Genomic DNA, 18,500 nt, shown 5'->3' on the forward strand with positions numbered 1-18,500 from the left:
CCCAGTGGGCAGACAGTGACGCAGCAAGTTCATCACATCAGATGCCTTTGGAGAAAAAAAGGAAATGCAATTTCAGGCACCGCATCAGTGAGCAGGGAGGCTGCAGCCCCTCTGTGCGACGTTGGTGTGACCACACATGGGGTATTGCACAGTTCCAATCAACAACCAGGAAGATATTGACATAGAGGAACTTGGCCAAAGGGGGAAAAAAGAATCAGTCTCAGCTGGGTTAATTCACGAGGATCGTTCAGAAGTGTGAGATGGGCCTACTTGGGCCAACTAATGACCAAGGAGGCACGTGATGATCTTACAAATACCTACAGGGTGTAAACCTGAAAGAGGAATGAATTGTGATGCATGGGGCAGGGGAGCATGGAGCTAGAATGCATTATAAAGTTACCAAGCAGAGAATCCTGAGGAATGATAAGTTCCTAAACTATCTTCAGAAATTCTGCAGGACTGGCCCAGAATCATTTACCACTGACAAGCTGGTGAGAGGTGTCCCATTAGATTTTACATTTATTTTCATCACCCTTTTTATTTTGTTCATACATTCCAGAGCCAAAGGTCCTAGGAAAAAAATTAGATGTGCACATTTAGTATCTTACATCAATGGAAATTGATATAACTTGATGATCCATGAGCCTGACTTACGAGGAGAGGTTGAGGGAACTGGGGTTATTTAGTTTGCAGAAGAGAAGAGCAAGGGGGGATTTGATAGCAGCCTTCAACTACCTGAAGGGGGGTTCCAAAGAGGATGGAGCTAGGCTGTTCTCAGTGGTGGCAGATGACAGAACAAGGAGCAATGGTCTCAAGTTGCAGTGGGGGAGGTCTAGGTTGGACATTAGGAAAAACTATTTCACTAGGAGGGTGGTGAAGCACTGGAATGGGTTGCCTAGGGAGGTGGTGGAATCTCCATCCTTACAGGTTTTTAAGACCCGGCTTGATAAAGCCCTGGCTGGGATGAGTTAGTTGGTGTTGGTCTTGCTTTGAGCAGGGGGTTGGACTAGATGACCTCCAGAGGTCTCTTCCAACCCGAATCTTCTATGATCCACTCATGAGATTCTCCGGTCCAGTCCCTTTCCCACTTGATCTTAGCTCATCCCTCCCCCCAGGAGATATACTTAAGAATGATGTGATATAAGCTGGATACTCTTTAGTTCATAAGGAAAAGTTGATATTCTAGGGGACTGAACTCAGAGTCGTTATAATTTTGAGTTATTTGCCTCCCATTCCTTATTTGTAAGTGTCTGAATGAGGCATCGCTTTGGTTCATGTAAGTATTCTATGATGCCTTAAAGGACATACATGTTCCCTCATCACAAATATCCTGGCTTGTCATAATGCCAACTCTGGCCACAGTTGACAGATTAGTTGTAAGGGTAGAGGATTGTTGGCAAGTAGCCATGGAGGAAATTCCTTGGGCTGCTTTAATATGCTTAAACATGACTTGAACATTTACAACCAAGCGGGTTTGTGCCTGGTTTTGTGTCTTTATGACTGATAAAGATGGCTTGGAAGATTTATGTAAAAATGGTGGGGGGGAGGGAGGGCTTTCTACTTGGTCTACAACAGAAATTCAGGTCTAGTGCACACTGGAAGACTATGGTGGCGGATGGACTAGTGAAATGATGATACGAAGGTACAAGTGAGTGAATTTTGAGTAACTGGGAGGGAAGGAACGTGCAGTCAAACGCTTTAGAACTCTGGTTTTGTTAAAACCTATCTAAGGTCAATAGCTAAAGCACACTTGGGAGAAAGGACCTCTGCTACAAATTCAGCATGTCCACCCCGTCAGTGAAGATAGGCATGCTAGCTCACAATACACAGTTGCTGGGACTTGGGTTGCAGGTGTCCGGTTTTTGACCGGAATGCACCGCTGACTGGGCCATTAAAAGTCTGGTCAGCGGCACAGCGGGGCTAAGACAGGCTCCCTGCCTGGCCTGACTCTGCGCAGCTCCCGGAAGTGGCTGGCATGTCCTTGCAGCCCCTAGGCGCAGGTGCAATCAGGGAAGCTCCGCAGCCAATAGGAGCTGCAGTGGCGGTGCCTACGGGCATGGGCAGCGTGTAGAGCCATCTGGTCGCACCTCCACCTAGGAATCAGACATGCTGGCCACTTCCAGGAGCCAAGGAGCCTGCCTTAGCCCCACTGTGCTGCCGACACCCGCACCCAATCCTCTGCCCCAGCCCTGACCCCCCTCCCAGAGTTGCAGTTCTGGTGAATTTTGCATAAAAGGTGAGGATTATTTATCCCGCACCCACACCCCAATCCCCTGCCCCAGCCCTGAGTCTGCTTCCTCACTCCAAACTCCTCAGCCCCAGCTCAAAGCCCCCTTCTGTACCCCTGACCCCCTTCCCCAGCCCTGAGCCCACTCCCGTACTCCAAATCCCTTGGCCCCAGCCTAGAGCTCCCTCATGCACCCCAAACCCCTCATCCCTGGCCCCATTCCAGAGCCTGCACCCCCCAGCTGGAGCCATCACCTCCTCCCATGCCCCAACCACCCCCTTCCCCAGCCCAGTGCCCCCTCCCACACCCTGAACCCCTCATTTCTGGCCCCACCCCAGAGCCCACACCACCACCCCATGACCCAGCCCAGTGAAAGTGAGGGAGGGAGGATGGGGCCTCAAAGAAGGGGCAGGGCAGAGAAGAGGACAAGGGTGTTCGATTTTGTGCGATTAGAAAGTTGGCAACCCTAACTGGGGCTTTTGCACAAGGCTCCTCCAAGCAAAACCAGGTTCTTGTTATTTCTAGAGAGAAAAACAACCACCCCAAACAGTTAACCCCTCCTTTTATGCCCTCTTTAGCCACCAGACAGACAGAAACCCACATTCTGCACCCACTTTGCCAATCACCTTTAAGGAGCTAATGCCACATTAAAGCTGTACATATGGCACAACTAAGCTGAATATTATTCAGTTTAGAGACTGCGCTTTGTATAAAACACCAGCAAATTTTGAGTGCTGGTAAATAATCCTCAGCTTTTATGCAAAATTCACCAAAACTGCAACAGTGTAGGCCAGAAACAGCACCTTAAAGACCGTGACTGGGAATCCCGCTCTAGCCAAACCTAGGGGAAGAAAGAAGCACTTTATGATTCACCTTTGGTGTTATTGTACTGAATAAAAAAAGCAATGTCTAATATTTGAAAATCTGATTTTTAAAAGCTTCTGTGTTCACCTAGTTTTCTTACCTTTCAGACACAGAGACATTAGTAACATTAACTTCAGTTTAAAGAACTCTGTCCATGAATTAAACGAAGGTCCCACTCCCAGATTACTGACAAGAAAGGGTTGAAATCTTCCCCACTGTGGAACACCACAACCATATGCAGTCAAAGCTCTGTGGCTTCCTTATGCTGCATGAAAGAACATAAGGACGGCCATACTGAAAGGTCCATCTAGCCCAGTGCACTGGCCAATGCCAGGTGCCCCAGAGGGAATGAACAGAACAGGAATGAATTTATCTAGTTCTTTTTTGAAACCTGTTATAGTCTTGGCCTTCATAACATCCTCTGGCAAAGAGTTCCACAGGTTGACTGTGCATTGTGTGAAGAAATACTTCTTTTTGTTTATTTTAAACCTGCTGCCTATTAATTTCATTAAGTGACCCCTAGTTCGTGTGTTATGAGAAGGAATAAACACCACTTCCTTATTTACTTTCTCCACACCAATCAGGATTTTATAGACCTCTATCATATTCCCCCCCCCCCCGTCATATCTTTTTCAAGCTGAAAAGTCCCAGTCTTATTAATCTCTTCTCATATGGAAGCTGTTCCATACCCCTAATCATTTTTGTTGCCCTTTTCTGAACGTTTTCCGATTCCAATACATCTTTTTTGAGATGGGGCAATCAGATCTGCACGCAGTATTCAAGACGTGGGTATACCATGGATTTAGATATGATATTTTGTCTTATCTATCCCTTTCTTAATGATGCCCAACATTCTGTTTGCTTTTTTGACTGCCGTTACACATTGAGTGGATGTTTTCAGAGAACTATCCCCAGTGACTCCAACTCTTTCTTGAGTGGTAACCGCTAATCTAGACCCCATCATTTTATATGTATAGTTGGGATTATGTTTTCCAATGTGCATTACTTTGCATTTATAAACATTGAAATTCATCTGCCATTTTGTTGCCCACTCACCCAAGTTTTGTGAGATCCCTTTGTAGCTCTTCGCAGTCTGCCTGGGACTTAACCATCTTGAGTAGTTTTGTATCATTGGCAAATTTTGCCACCTCAGTGTTTACCCCTTTTTCCAGATCATTTATGTCTAAGCCATATAAGCTATCCACTCTCTCTCTTTTTTTTTTTATTATAAGTCCATTGCCTTCTTCTAGTGCTTGCCTAAGACTTAAAATATTGTTGGCAATCCACTGTTCTTTAGTGTAGGGTAAATTTGGTGAAGAGTAATTAAATATGAAACTAGTAAATAATTTGGCCTGTATTAAGTAGTGATACAGCTAGTCTGACTTTCTCTAGTATCAGTAGCTTTCGGCTAATGAGAATTCACACCACTTCTAGATTCAAGAGCAGACACAATCTAATAAGCATCACTCATAAAGCAGCAGCATTCTCTTTAATATTAATCAAACCACCCAAAAAGTCTGCCCAAAACTACATCATTTAAAAATATGTACAATTTCAAAAGAATATTACAACTTTTTTTTTTTTTTTTAGGAAAATATAGCATATTTTTCTATATGATACAAAAACCATGCATCTTTAAGTCATTGCTTTCAAAGACCACACAGGTGAAATACAGAAAAACATTTTCCTTGGGCAGTACGACAGCTGAATGACGTTCTCAGATACTGGGAGGATCAGAGAGGGTTGGTTTGTTTTTACCAAGACCCATATTAAGACAGACCGTTACATAACTAGAGCCCGTACCAAGAGGAAAAGGTTTGAAACAGGATTTTTAAATTTATTGTTTCTGAGAGATCAAGATTTGGCTAGTAATAACCAGGAAGCTTCAGAGGGCCTCTGTTTAAAAAAAAAAAAAAAAAAAAAAAAAAAAAGGATAAAAAAGGGAAACGCACATAGGTCTGATGTCAGTGAATCTTTTTAAAAAAAAAAAAAAAAAAAACCAACCAACCAACCAACCCTGGGTTATGTATGTAGTGCCCATAGAAGCAAAGAACGTAACACTGGCTAGAGTCAAGCATAACATAGGCAGTTAATACAAGTTTCCTCATCACAGCTCTGCCAATGCACCTCATCCCCCTGGTGCCAAAACCCTTGCCAATGAACCCAGGATTCTAGAGTTGTGCACCTACTTCTCACATCCCACTAAGTCCCGGTGCCCTCTAGATTTCAACGGAAAATAACGTTCAAAGCACAAAACCAAGCCAGCTTTAAAGAACAGGGTGGGTTTTCAGAGGGGCAAGGCCTTTTAGCATTTCCTGGGGAGCTGGTACTAGCTGAAGTCTAAGGATGCGACGGGACTGATTTGCATGACCTGGGAATCACAGCATCTATGCAGGATTGGTGTAGAGTTTTGTAATTATGCACCTATAGTTAGGAGAACACGACCCCTAAAAAGAAAGGCAAACACATATATATTTTTATAAATAAAATACAATAAAAGAAAAACACTTAAAACAGTGTTATTCATTATAAATAAAGCAGTCCATGATGAGACTCTGCTAACATGGCAGATTACAACAATCTCTTCCTTGAGTAGAAACCCCACCCCCGAAATCTGACTCTTTCAAAGCAGTTTAGTCTCAAGGGCTAATACGAACCTGCCTTGGTTTCCTGCTCCAAACTACCAAACTCTTACAGCAGAGTTTCCTGAACCTCTCTGTCAAAGCATTTAATATGCTAGTTCTCTTAACAGGCAACTTTCGTAACCTAACGAGATCGGCCATTGCACTCAATAGATCACACTAGACGACGGGAGTCTGCCTTCCTCGGATGCTAATTAGGTCTCTCAAACATGCAGACGAATCCATTATCACATACTGTACACCTGGACATCAGGAATAGAGAACTTGTGTCCTCTCCCAGTAAGTTCTCATTTAAGGGCTGTATTTATAAAATATATAATATATATCCTATATTATATATAATATTTTCCACACACTGTACACACACATGCTGCATTTGACATTTGTTGCGATAGTTAGAAAAGTAGAGTCAGTCTTTATGATACACATATCTTACTCAATGACCTCGGAGTTCCAAACACCTTGGGAATGGAAGTGGTTAGTAACTCTGAAAGGTTTGTAACTCGGAGCAAAACGTTATGGTTGTTTCAAAAGTTTACAACTGAACATTGACTTTGAAGCTTTAGTATGCAGAAGAAAAATGCTGCTGTCCCTTTATTTTCTTTTAGTAGTTTATGGTTAATGCAGTACGGTGCGGTATTTGCTTTGTTGGGGGTCCCTGCTGGTTCCAAACAAGGTGTGTGGTTGACTGGTCAGTTCGTAACTCTGGTGTTTGTAACTCTGAGGTTCTACTGTATAGTGCACCTGTAGCCACCTCCTCGTTTCTTCTGTAAGTGGTTTGTGATTCAAATAGGGCAGCTTTGCTTCCCTCCCTCCCCTCGGGGCGTTTCTCGCTCTCGCTAGGAAAATATTCATTCCATTAAAAGGAGACTGCACATGTGTCGCCTCAGGGCGGCAATAATTGTGATTTATGTGCTTCATTCCTTGGGTTATAGGCTCTGATTTTTGGATAGAGTGTTTTACAAGTGAAAGTTTGTTTTATTTACTCTGATTAAATTTGAAAAAAAAAATGTGCAGTTAACATTGCAACACCTACATCATGCTCCAGCTGCTATGTCTGAGATACAGGCAAATTTCTTCATACACAGCCATTGTCTGAGCTGTGGTTTGTTGGACACCGTCTGCGACAGCACCGGGCTCAATTTTCTAAAGCAACACCTCCGGGCTCTTATTTAACAGGCAAGGGGAGCATTATTACACAAGTATCAGAGGGGTAGCCGTGTTAGTCTGAATCTGTAAAAAGCAACAGAGGGTCCTGTGGCACCTTTAAGACTAACAGAAGTATTGGAGCATAAGCTTTCGTGGGTAAGAACCTCACTTCTTGCATTGGATTACTTGCATCTGAAGAAGTGAGGTTCTTACCCATGAAAGCTTATGTTCCCAATACTTCTGTTAGTCTTAAAGGTACCACAGGACCCTCTGTTGATTATTACCCAAATGATACGTTTTCCCTTTTTCTCAAACCATGGAGTTAAAATACCATTCAGTCCCTGGGAGATCCATTGCAAAGGATTGTAAGTGAACAAGCAAGCAGGGCGAAAGTATCACAAAATGTTCGTTATACTTTAGTTTTAACCATTTGTGATAACAGTGCATCTTGGACTATCATATTTTAGGAGCGTGAGCCTCACCACACATCTGCCTCTACTAACTAGGGTTATGTTTAGAGATATGCAACTACCAGCACTACTGACTATTCGCTCACGTGGGGATTAGAAAAGTACCAACCATTGGAGATTTTACTGTAAATTGAACAGGTCCATTCTGAGGCAACTGGAAATCAAGCCAGTGGAATTAGTGGCAACTAAGTACTAATGTGCCGTAGAAACTGAAGCAGTTGGACATTTCAGAGTGACAAGTATCAGAGGGGTAGCCATGTTTGTCGCTTTTTACAGATCCAGACAGTCCTGTGGCACCTTATAGACTAACAGACGTATTGGAGCATAAGCTTTCAGGGTGAATACTCACTTCATCAGATGCATGTCACCCACGAAAGCTTATGCTCCAATGTGTCTGTTAGTCTATAAGATGCCACAGGACTCTGTTGCTTATTTCAGAGTGAGTTCACTTTGCCCTGCCAGCATTTACTCTTGGTATATCAATCCCACCTGCTCCGAAGGAAAGGTGCGCATGCATGAGCAGGTTTAAGATGTAAACTTAGAAAATTCAGCCCGATTTACCCGCAGCGAAATTTAAAACATGCACAAGAATGCAAAACAACTGGCTAATAAAAGACAGTTATATACTCACTGCCAATAACTCTTCTGAATTTAGCATTCTTTTTTGGATGAGAGCCTTTAACAAGAATAACGAATATGTTCGGAGAAATCACTATGCGCTAACGAGCTTGAATAAACAATGCTCAGACTCTAGGCCGTTCACAAATTATTCATGTAGATTATTCCTTATGTATATTATATAGCTGGTCCCACAAGTCATATGGAATACTTTCTGTTCCCTGATTAGATGATGAATACTTTTAAAAAACAACAAATAGTGACCTTCCAGTAAGACTGTTCAGATAAATCATTCCTGCTAGAAGGCATGAGAGTTTGGGGAATTATGAAATTTTCTCTGAACACTAAGGGTTTTCCAATACTTGGAGATAACTAAAAATATGATAAGTCGTATCCAACTGAATGCAGGGCTCTGGCTCCCAAATCAGATTTATTACTACTCGACCAGCTGGACCATTCATATAAACAGATCGGCTCGGGTTCATTATGTTGGGGTTCCATTATCAAATCTCTTTCCATCAAGAGAGCCTGAAACAACAGCATTCGAATGTCGTCAGGCAAATTAGCTGTAAAAATATTGCAACAAATGCCAGTGAGACGGCAGCTCTATAGAGTGGCTATAATCTGCTATGAACTTCAGAACCACTCGGGTTGGATCCACTCTAAAATCTGCATACTCAACATCTATGCTCCTTTGCAGAAGTGCTTCTCATGCTGGTAATATCCATGGAAAACACACTACATATTTCCCATTGTTGTTCTTTATATTATTACAAAACTTTATACATAACCAGGCTAATTCCACAGGGTGTGGAAAAAACAAAGGAATTTCTCAAGGCATAAATAATATAAAAAGGCAAACATTTTAAACAAGATACATTCATGACACTACTACAAAAAATAAATAGTGACTCTCTCTGTTATAATTAACACCCCTCCATCAGTCCTTGTCAGTGATTCTGCTGTGCAGTTACTGGCTTTGAGTGGGAAAATGGTTGCTGCTTCTTCAGGTTTCCTGCATCTGGAGCTGTCGAAGGTCCCCGGAGCTGTTTAAAGTGACACCAGGTGAATTCCATCCTGATTTTTCATTACAGTCCTTTGAAACAGGCTGCAGAATAAGAGGACTCCAGCTCAAAATATGATTTGATGTTTCTGAACGTGCACAAATGTCACCTGCAAATCAAGAGCAGTTTATATTAGCATGAAATCTCTCCTTGCCCCTTCACTATTTCAGCAGACTTGCCCCACCAGTCTCCAAATGCAGATTAGTGAACTGGGTAAAATCTTTGCTTTTCACTAAAAGTGAAAATTAGTTTGGACGCTGTACAGTGTTAAACCCTGGCAGGAATTGCTAATTTCCTAGGGCATTTCTCATGATAAATTTCCCTGTTCTCTAGGCCTTTTAATAATGTACTTTCAGTTATCACTAGATTTAGTGATCAGATTGTGGGTAGTGGCTTTGCTATTTTGAGAGATTATGGGCAAAGCCCTAGTTTCAAATGGCAAGCTGCCTCTCTGATCTAAATAAAATCAGTGGTTTGAGCATTGGCCTGTTAAACCCAGGGTTGTGAGTTCAATCCTTGAGGGGGCCATTTAGGGATCGGGGGCAAAAATCTGTCTGGGGATTGGTCCTGCTTTGAGCAGGGGGTTGGACTAGATGACCTCCTGAGGTCCCTTCCAACCCTGATATTCTAGGATTATGACCCTAAGAACCTCTCAATGCCAAGTTGTGTAACAGGAACTCATAACAGGCCTGACAAACTCATCACTTCTAGCACACCATTTTTATGATATTTATCCATAAATGAGGTTGTGAGGTTTCTAAGAAAAAGATTTTGTCATACTGATCCTCAATCATTGCCTGATGTATGCATGGATAGTTAAGGAGCTGCGTATATGTACTGAAAATATGTTTTAAAGTCTGTCACCAACCAAAGAGAAAAACGTTTCTTCCAGACAGGGAGTAAGATGTGCATCTCTGTGTCAACTGTAAATTAAGTATTGTAAGCCAACACAAGGGAAGGCCCATTTACATACAGGATCAACCGGAAAAGAACAGAGGGAAAAAAAACAAGCAATGGGGGCAGGGAGGGGGGAGATTCTGCTGTCTCTAAGATCAATGATCTATAGGGGTGTAAGTAGAAGGCAAGGAGACACCCCTTTATCCTGCACCTGAGGAAGTAAAGGGACAGCATGTTTATATTCATGCAAATATGATCTCAACCAGGCTTGGCTGAAACACCATGAAAGACATCTGGGGTGAGACAAACGTCCTTAGACAGAAGGTTAGACTGTTAAATTTAATCTCTAGAAAGCGTGTTATCAGTGGCACGGGAACGCTTTGAATAATGGGGTGCTGAAAACCAGCCCCCATACCTCTGTCCGCCCCCCCTCCCCTGCCCCCAGAGCCTGGGGGTGCTGCAGAACCCCTCACCCCCTCTAGTTCCCGCACCTATGCATGTTATGCTTTTGTTTTATATATAACTCTATTACCATTATCCTTACTCACCGTCTTGCATCTTAATCTTTAATAAATTTATGACTGTCTTTACTATAAATATATCTCAGTGCTGTGATGTTACATATGAGCTGATCCTGACTTGAATCATACAAGCTGGTGCATACACTGTTCCCATGGGGATAGCTAACCTGATAATTCTGTGAGCATTCAGTGTCTAAGGGACTGAACGCTACAGGAGAACGCTTCAAAGGGGCTTGTGGACTGGGGTACACTTACTGTTAACCTGCACAACAAAGGAAGGGCTGCCATAGCCCAGAGGAGATTGTTTCACAGAAAAAGAAAAGGCAAAATGATGGGGTGGGAAGGAACAGCCAAGACCCCTGATCCCTTGTCTTTACCCCCTCTAAACACCATGTTGGTCCAACCTGTCTTTTCAGCTGGAAAGCTCAAAATCTCTCTTTTTGGGGCCAGCCGGGAGCTATGAAGGAATGTGTGATGCTTTCAGCTCTTGCCCCCCCGAAGAGCAAAGACAGTTTATTCCTGAATTCCAGTTTCCCCATTTGGTACTTCCCCTAACTAGCTCTGAATTAACGCCACTTTCTGCAGGTACCTGGGCTTTCCCTAGAGGTCTCATATACATAATTACCCAGACGGATTCTTCCTAGAATAGGAGATCTGATAAGAGCAATGCCTAAGGTGGTACTGGCAAAGATTATTAAAAAAATAGCATTCAAAATAAATCAGTCGTCACATCATCTGGAGTAAGCGTACTGGAGGGGTTCCATTTAGAACACATCATTTAGGGCATGCACCTGGAAGGCATTTTAATATCTTCACTTCCATTGTCTTCAGGGGGAGCTGCAAGCTGATCAACACCTTGCAGACTCTGGCCTTCCTTTCCTGAGACTAATTGCTAGTTTCTGTGTAGTCAGATTAAGCACCCTACAGCTGTTGTACAATAAGTATGCAGCTTGGAAGCCAAGATTTATTCTCCCCCAATTTGGCATACCTTCTGGGTAATCTATGTTAATCTGATTCATATTTTCCTGACAGCAGGAATGCTGAGTAGATGGCTGCTCCACTTTCTCCTTGCTGTCTTCCTCCAGCTCGACGCTGCATTCTGGGACCGTGGAAGCTAAACACATGGCAACCATCACATGATTCATCGGTTTCATCTCTAAACTGTCCTGCTGATAAGGTGCTACTATGGGCACCACAGGTAGTGTGTTGCTGCTAAAAGTGCCATTGGTTTTGGTGAAACACCTGTGAATTTAAACCAAAATAAAGAATCACTCAGACTCCTGATCTCTCCAGATTCTTTGTTCTAGCACAGAGGTGGGCAAACTACAGTCCACAGGCCACATCCAGCCCGTGGGACCCTCCTGCCTGACTCCTGAGCTCCTGGCCCGGGAGGCTCACCTCCAGCCCCTCCCCTGCTGCCCAATGCTCTGGGCGGCAGGGCTGCGAGCTCTTGCCCGGCAGCGCAGCTGCAGAGCTGGCCTGACCTGGTGCTCCAGGCAGTGCAGTAAGGGGGCAGGGAGAAGGGCGGGGGTTGGATAGAGGGCAGGGGAGTTCGGGGTGGTGATCAGGGGGCGGGGGTGTGGATAGGGGGTCAGGGCGGGGAACAGGGGGGTTGGATAGGGCAGGGGTCTGGGTTCTGGGGGCGGTCAGGGGACAGGGAGGGGTGGATGGGGCAGGGGTCCCCAGGGGCCCCATCAGGGGACAGGGTACAGGGGGGCGGGATGGGGCAGGAGTCCTGGGGGGGGTGGTCAGGGGGCAAGAAGCAGGGGGGCGTTGGATAGGGGGTGGGGGCCGGGCCACGCCTGGCTGTTTGGGGAGGCACAGCCTCCCCTAACTGGCCCTCCATACAATTTCAGAAACCTGATGTGGCCCTCAGGCCAAAAAGTTTGCCCGCTCCTGTTCTAGCAACTAAAAGTGATTTAAGAAGTTTTTGAATACTTCATCAAGTAAATCTCAATTATTTAATACAGTAAATATAGCAGCGCTGATGGAATAAATTACAATTATTCTGCCAGATAAATTCAGACTTTTTTGGGAAGAATATATTCACAATTAAATAGTTGTTTGCCCTGCTCACCAGATGGCTGAAAAACATTCAGAGAATCATTTGTTTAGCATTTTTCCCCCATCTATTGTCAATTAAGTGACATTCCTTCATTTGGCCAGCTCTGTAATACAGATTTTAAATGCCATGACACAGGGCTTAAGTTACGAATCCAACAAGCAAATAGAGCATCTTATGTTTAACTAGCTTAGCAATGCCTATTTTTATGTAAACAGAGGACCTACATACAACCAACTGCAGCATTTTAAGTGTAAAAAACGTATAGTAACTTTTCAATTTATACAAAAAATATCAAAGACACTCATTCTGGACTCTGAAACTGAAGGCAAGCTGGGAAGTCAGTTATTTAACTTTTAAATAGAAAGACGTTCATAAAGGGCTTTTGCTGTAGATCTTTGCCTAGCATTATCTCATCCTAAGTAGTGAAAGTGCCAAGAATGTTGTAGAGTTCCTCAAGTCCTGGGCACAGCAGTGCTAGCAGCTTCATTTGTAACAGCCACGTTAAACGTGAAAGCCCAGGACAGACCACTCCAGTATGACTGCATATGTACGAGTAATTGTTACACAACTCAAACTTTCATATTTAGAACAGTCACATGACTTGGAATTCTCTGAAACAAACTGTATGAGCTGTAAGAAGAGTGCATCCTTTCTTCCGAAATCTAGCATGGAGAGTGATAAAGCAGAAAATATACAGCAAATCTTTATCACATCGCAGAAAAATTACAACAGTTATTTCACCAAAACCTCACTACCCGTCATTCACTTTAATCACACACCCTGGCAGTCAACAGAAACTTACTTATTCTGCAGGATTCAGTTATTAAGGACACAAACCCTGGATTGCAACACCACAGCTCAACATGGAAACAAGAGTGATAGCAGCAGGAGCGTATCTGTTTACACACAATTACCTTGGCCATAGCAACGTTTGGAAGTGCTCATGAGAGTCAGACAGGGTTCTCAAATATTACACATAGATTATCCAGTGATATGCCAAATGGATACAACTCAGAACAATTTCTACTGCCAAATCTAAACATTCAACCCTTCCTGCTTTATGCACCAGGCACAGAACTATCCCATCTCATTTTAGATACTTGTATAGCACCAAAACAACAAGGAGTCTGGTGGCACCTTAAAGACTAACCGATTTATTTGGGCATAAGCTTTCGTGGGTAAAAAACCCCTCATTTCTTCAGATGCATGGAGTGAAAGTTACAGATATAATTTCTGCATCTGTAACTTTCACTCCAGGCATCTGAAGAAGTGAGGGTTTTTTTACACACGAAAGCTAATGCCCAAATAAATCGGTTAGTCTTCAAGGTGCCACCGGACTCCTTGTTGTTTTTGTGGATACAGACTAACACGGCTACCCCCTGATACTTGTATAGCATCACACAGCGCCGTTCTGAGCTGACACCAGTTACTAAACACAATTCCATCAGGATCTGAAACATGTTTAACAGCTTTATAGCACAATGTATCTAAAATGATAAAATATCCTTTTGCTGATGGAAAGAAATCAACCCAGAAACAAGTTAAATGAGGACTTATTTCTAAACACGAGAGCATATTTATGCCACCAAAATAAACCACTCATACACACTTGAAAGACCGAGCACATATGCAATTGGAAGGAGTGAGTTTCGCAATGCTGGGACTACCACATCACATCTGAGTTCAATAAGGAATTGCTGTGACGGTAACGTTTTACAAATGAGCGTATGAAATACAACTTGGAGAACCGCTAGGCTGTGCTGCATGAAACCGTGCTCATTCAGTTGCTGTGTTACTTGTTTGGTAGTGAAAAAAGAGAAGAAAAAAGCTTAGTTTGAGTGGCTCAGGCCCAAATCATTTATTTCCACTTGTTTTAAATAAAAAATCTAAATAAACTAAGGGCTTAGTGTATTCTGCCACACACAAATCTGAACTGTTTGTGTGAGAACTTACTGCACACATCATTGTGCTCAAAATAACATGCAGTAAACAGAAGAGGCCCATTTTACCACCTGCAAAGTAGGAAAATTACTCGAGGTTTATTCAGGCCGCATTCTAAGTAGTGAAGTCTTCTTCATGTGCCTCTAGAAGGACGGGCTTTTCTGGCTACGCAGAGTCACGATCTTGTATTGCATTGTATAGCATAGTGCCATTGGGAGAAGCCAGTATGTTATTTGAAGTCAGAACTGTCTCATTACCAAGTTTCTTTTGGCACTGGGAAATGCAAGATGTTCTCACCCTTTTTTTTTTTAAATGCCTGTGTTAGCCTGGACAGCTTGCCTGTGAGAACTGGCTACAGGTTTGTGTGTTATTTGGCATTCCATAAACTGCTGAACTTTCAGTATTCAGAGCTGATTGTGTGCATTAGGAAGTTCAATGCCTATTTTGAGACATCTGCATCTAGTTAACAGAACCCATGCTGTTCTAGTTTGTCGAGAGTATGCAATTCAGAAGAGTTAAATGGGTCGGTCACTCCGGCATTTGATCGTTAGACTGCAAGGGAAGATGGAAGACTATTACATAAGCTATTTTGGAAGACATTGACAGTGACAGCATATCTGCATTCAGAAGCCCCCCTGCTGACAGGTAACTAATCCTTTAGCACAAAAGTATTAACAGAATTCACCCTCTATTTAAAGGGAAGTAAATATATTCAAATTCATAGTTTCTATGTGAAGAGTTTCTATGCAAGGTAACTGCTAAATTTAATAATAAAAAGTTGCTCCTATTTAGATTCCCCCAAAGTATTTCCCATCAGGACATTCTGATTAGTACAAAGATCATATTTAAGGGGATTCGATCTAAAATAATTTAGAGATTGAGCCTGAAGTTCCAGGGGACTGTAATTTTGGTTTTAAACATGGTCACCTTATGCACAAAACCTTAGAATCGTAGACTCGTAGGATTGGAAGGGACCCCAAAAGGTCATCTAGTCCAGTCCCCAGCACTAAGTATTATCTAGACCATCCCTGACAGGTGTTTGTCCAACCTGCTCTTCAAAATGATGGAGATTCCACAACCTCCCTGGGCAATTTATTCCAGTGCTTACTTGGGTCTCTCACATGAAACCAAAGCGAAGACCAGCATTGCTGGAAATAAACAGAATCAAGATAATTCATCTTCCAGGGCCCAGAAACCAAGGAATGGAGCTGTCATGGGGAGATGAAACAGACAAGGTCAAAATATGGACTTTGGAGTAAGAATTTGTCTGTCCTTGTAGGTATTAATAATAATAATAATTAATAGAGATATCCCATCTCCTAGAACTGGAAGGGACATTGAAAGATCATCAAGTCCAGCCCCCTGCCTTCACTAGCAGGACCAAGTACTGATTTTTGCTCCAGATCCCTAAGTGGCCCCCTCAAGGATTGAACTCACAACCCTGGGTTTATCAGGCCAATGCTCAAACCACTGAGCTATCCCTCCCCTATGTATCCCTGGAAGTGGGGTGAAACAGCCCCATGGGGTAAACTCCCCTCCCAAACATTCCTATGACAATAGCAACACAAAGTGCCAGAGCACAAGCAGCTTCCATTTTCGGTCCATCACCTCACATTAATTCATTATATTAATTAATTTTTTTATTTTATTACTATTAATATTTAAATTATTTTTATAATTATTTAATTAATTTTATATTATATAACAAATCCATTCATGAGTTGACATTTCTTTCCACAGAGGTTTTGACTAGAATCCCTTTTTTTTTTAAAATAGACAATTCCTTTAGTGAAACCCATTTTCAATGTTTGTTTTTGCTTGTTTTGGGGATCTTCTTTTGAAAGACACGAGTTCAGTATCATTCCTGGTAAAACTGCACTGGCTGGAGTGGAGTTTCAGTAAATTAATTTGGCTAATTAAATTTAAATCCAATGGTGCATACTAAAACTCTGCTTAAAACTAGTTATTACATCTCCAATGCAGAGCATGTATGAATGATAATATAAAATCTGCCCAGTGGAAAATGCATTTCAAATCTCAATGCTAAAAAGCCAAAATCAACCCATGACCTGATTTATAGACCCTACTTCTGAGTAACTTACATTACAAATTGGCTGAATACTGCTTTGCTGGTCCATTTAAAGTTTTTGTGCTGCTATTGAATCTGACCACAAAATACAAATATTGCCCTGGTCTGGGACACAAAGAAGGGTTAGAGAGAAGCAGCCCTACCTGGGTTGAACCTGCAGACAAAATATCTTGCCTACATGTGCTTGCTGTATATAATATAAATATAGAACATTAAAAAAAAATTGGGTGCCCATTTAAAAAGTACCTGAGAGCCTTTCACTGGCAAAACTGACACAAATTGCAGTCTCATTGGCCTTGTCAACACTAGAAAAATGAGTATTCACAGTTCAGCAACTATCAGCAATGGTGCGACTGCATCAGTGGGAGCAGCAGTGTAAGTATTAGTGTAGACAGAAATGCAGGTCTTTTCACCACTGTATCATGAAAGCCTGCTTGGAGATGGTAATTGCTGAAAATACTGGTACTTGTTTAGCTAATACAGATGTACCACAAGCAGCACACTTTGGCACTAGTCCAAAAAGCAAGCAGAAACTGAACAGCCATTTGGTTAAGTACACAGAAACCCACCAGATAGGAGTACTCAATAAAGAAGCGTGCACCAGGTTTTTTAGTGCAGGAAAAAAGCAAATTGACTATAATCCTTACTATAGCATGAAGAATTATGCTTATCTACAGGTGAACAGTGTAGAACAGAGGTCAAGTCTGATCCAAGACACAAATTTCAAATCTCACTTTTAGTGCGGCTAAGAACCATTCCATATTAGCTGCTTGCCGTTAAATATGCTAAATTAATGGCTTTCGACCTGTGGGGGTCCACAGATGGTCTAAGATTTCCAAAGGGGTCCACACCTCCATTTGAAATTTTTTAGGGGTCTGCAAATGAAAAACCACTGTGCTAAATAATGAAAAAAACATTCATTTATATTTGGTTTGAATTTAAATGCAGAATTTAAACTCATAAGATACAGGGATGCAAATATCGTTTAAAAAATATCAGTTAACCATTTAATATTTCACAGCCCTAGTTGATATCCCATCAGCACCCCCTCCTGCGCACTGTCATGGCAACGGGAGATGGGGGGCAGGAAGGGAGGGAGAGACCATCACGTGATCCGGGAGGGTTATAGCAGCAGGGAGAACCGGTCATGTGACCGGGAGAGGTCATGGTGACATCAGTCTTCCCCCATCACCTGATCCGGTCTTCCTCGGTGTGTTGTGGGACTTTGACTAGTTCCGGTCACGTGTCCCTGGCTGCCCAGCTCCCTCGCCACCCCACAAGCCAGGAGGCGGTGAGACCTTCCAAGTTGTGGCATAAGCAGCGGCCAGACTTAGTGCCCAGTGCCACCTGCCCCCTCAGCTGCTCCCCAGGCAGGAGGCCCATGTCTGTGGGGGACGGGATGTGCCTCTCCTGGGTCCCTGTGCTGGCTCCTGGCGGGGAGCGAGGCACCCAGCCCTGGAAGCCGGCCTTGACAGCCTGAGAGCACAGCGCATGCTGACCGTCCCCAGTCTCCGCTGTTCTGGGCTCCCGAGCCATCGCTGTGCAAGGAGAGCTCAGCTTGTCCGGCCCTTGGCGCTGCCGCTGAGTGCAGAGCAGGATGCGGATAGGGAAGAGGTGGATTTGTTAATGCACATGGTGTGCTTGGATGTGGGGGCGGGGGCAATCTGTTTTAAATGTTAACTGCAATGTATTAACCGCTAGGTATTGGTCTTACCGTTAACCCTTTAATATTTACATCCCTACTAAGATTATCAGTAATATCAGCCAACGTTTGTGGTCAAATTCCAGGATCAGCAGCATTCAAGTGATTCATGCAATGAGGCCAGGTACAGCCCACTAGCAATTCAACAGGTAGATTAGGCATTAAAGGTTGATGTCACCCTTAACCCACATGAATCCCTTTTAAACAAAGTTTTTATATAGGAAATTTCCTGTGTTTTTAGTACGGCTAGT

At 43.0% G+C, this 18,500-nt stretch overlaps 1 protein-coding gene across 7 annotated transcripts in view; it reads right to left on the reverse strand.

Moving 5' to 3' along the window:
• Nucleotides 1-8,715: 8,715 nt before the first annotated feature.
• The window catches only part of CDON (cell adhesion associated, oncogene regulated), a 93,120-nt gene continuing 83,335 nt past the window's right edge, over nt 8,716-18,500 (reverse strand). For 5 of the 7 annotated variants that reach the window (XR_010593256.1, XR_010593255.1, XM_008171083.4 and 2 more), the window contains 2 exons: nt 11,441-11,694; nt 8,716-9,143 (listed from right to left, as the gene is read on the reverse strand). Coding sequence is in view for 4 of the 7 variants with exons in the window: in XM_008171083.4 (XP_008169305.2) it covers nt 8,977-9,143; nt 11,441-11,694 (421 nt within the window). In the remaining 3 variants the exon portion in view is untranslated. The remainder of the gene's footprint in view (nt 9,144-11,440; nt 11,695-18,500) is intronic. The other 2 variants (XM_042851978.2, XM_042851976.2) reach the window with 1 other exon arrangement.

The sequence above is a fragment of the Chrysemys picta genome, chromosome 16 (assembly GCF_011386835.1).
Source record: "Chrysemys picta bellii isolate R12L10 chromosome 16, ASM1138683v2, whole genome shotgun sequence".
NCBI lineage: Eukaryota > Metazoa > Chordata > Testudines > Emydidae > Chrysemys > Chrysemys picta.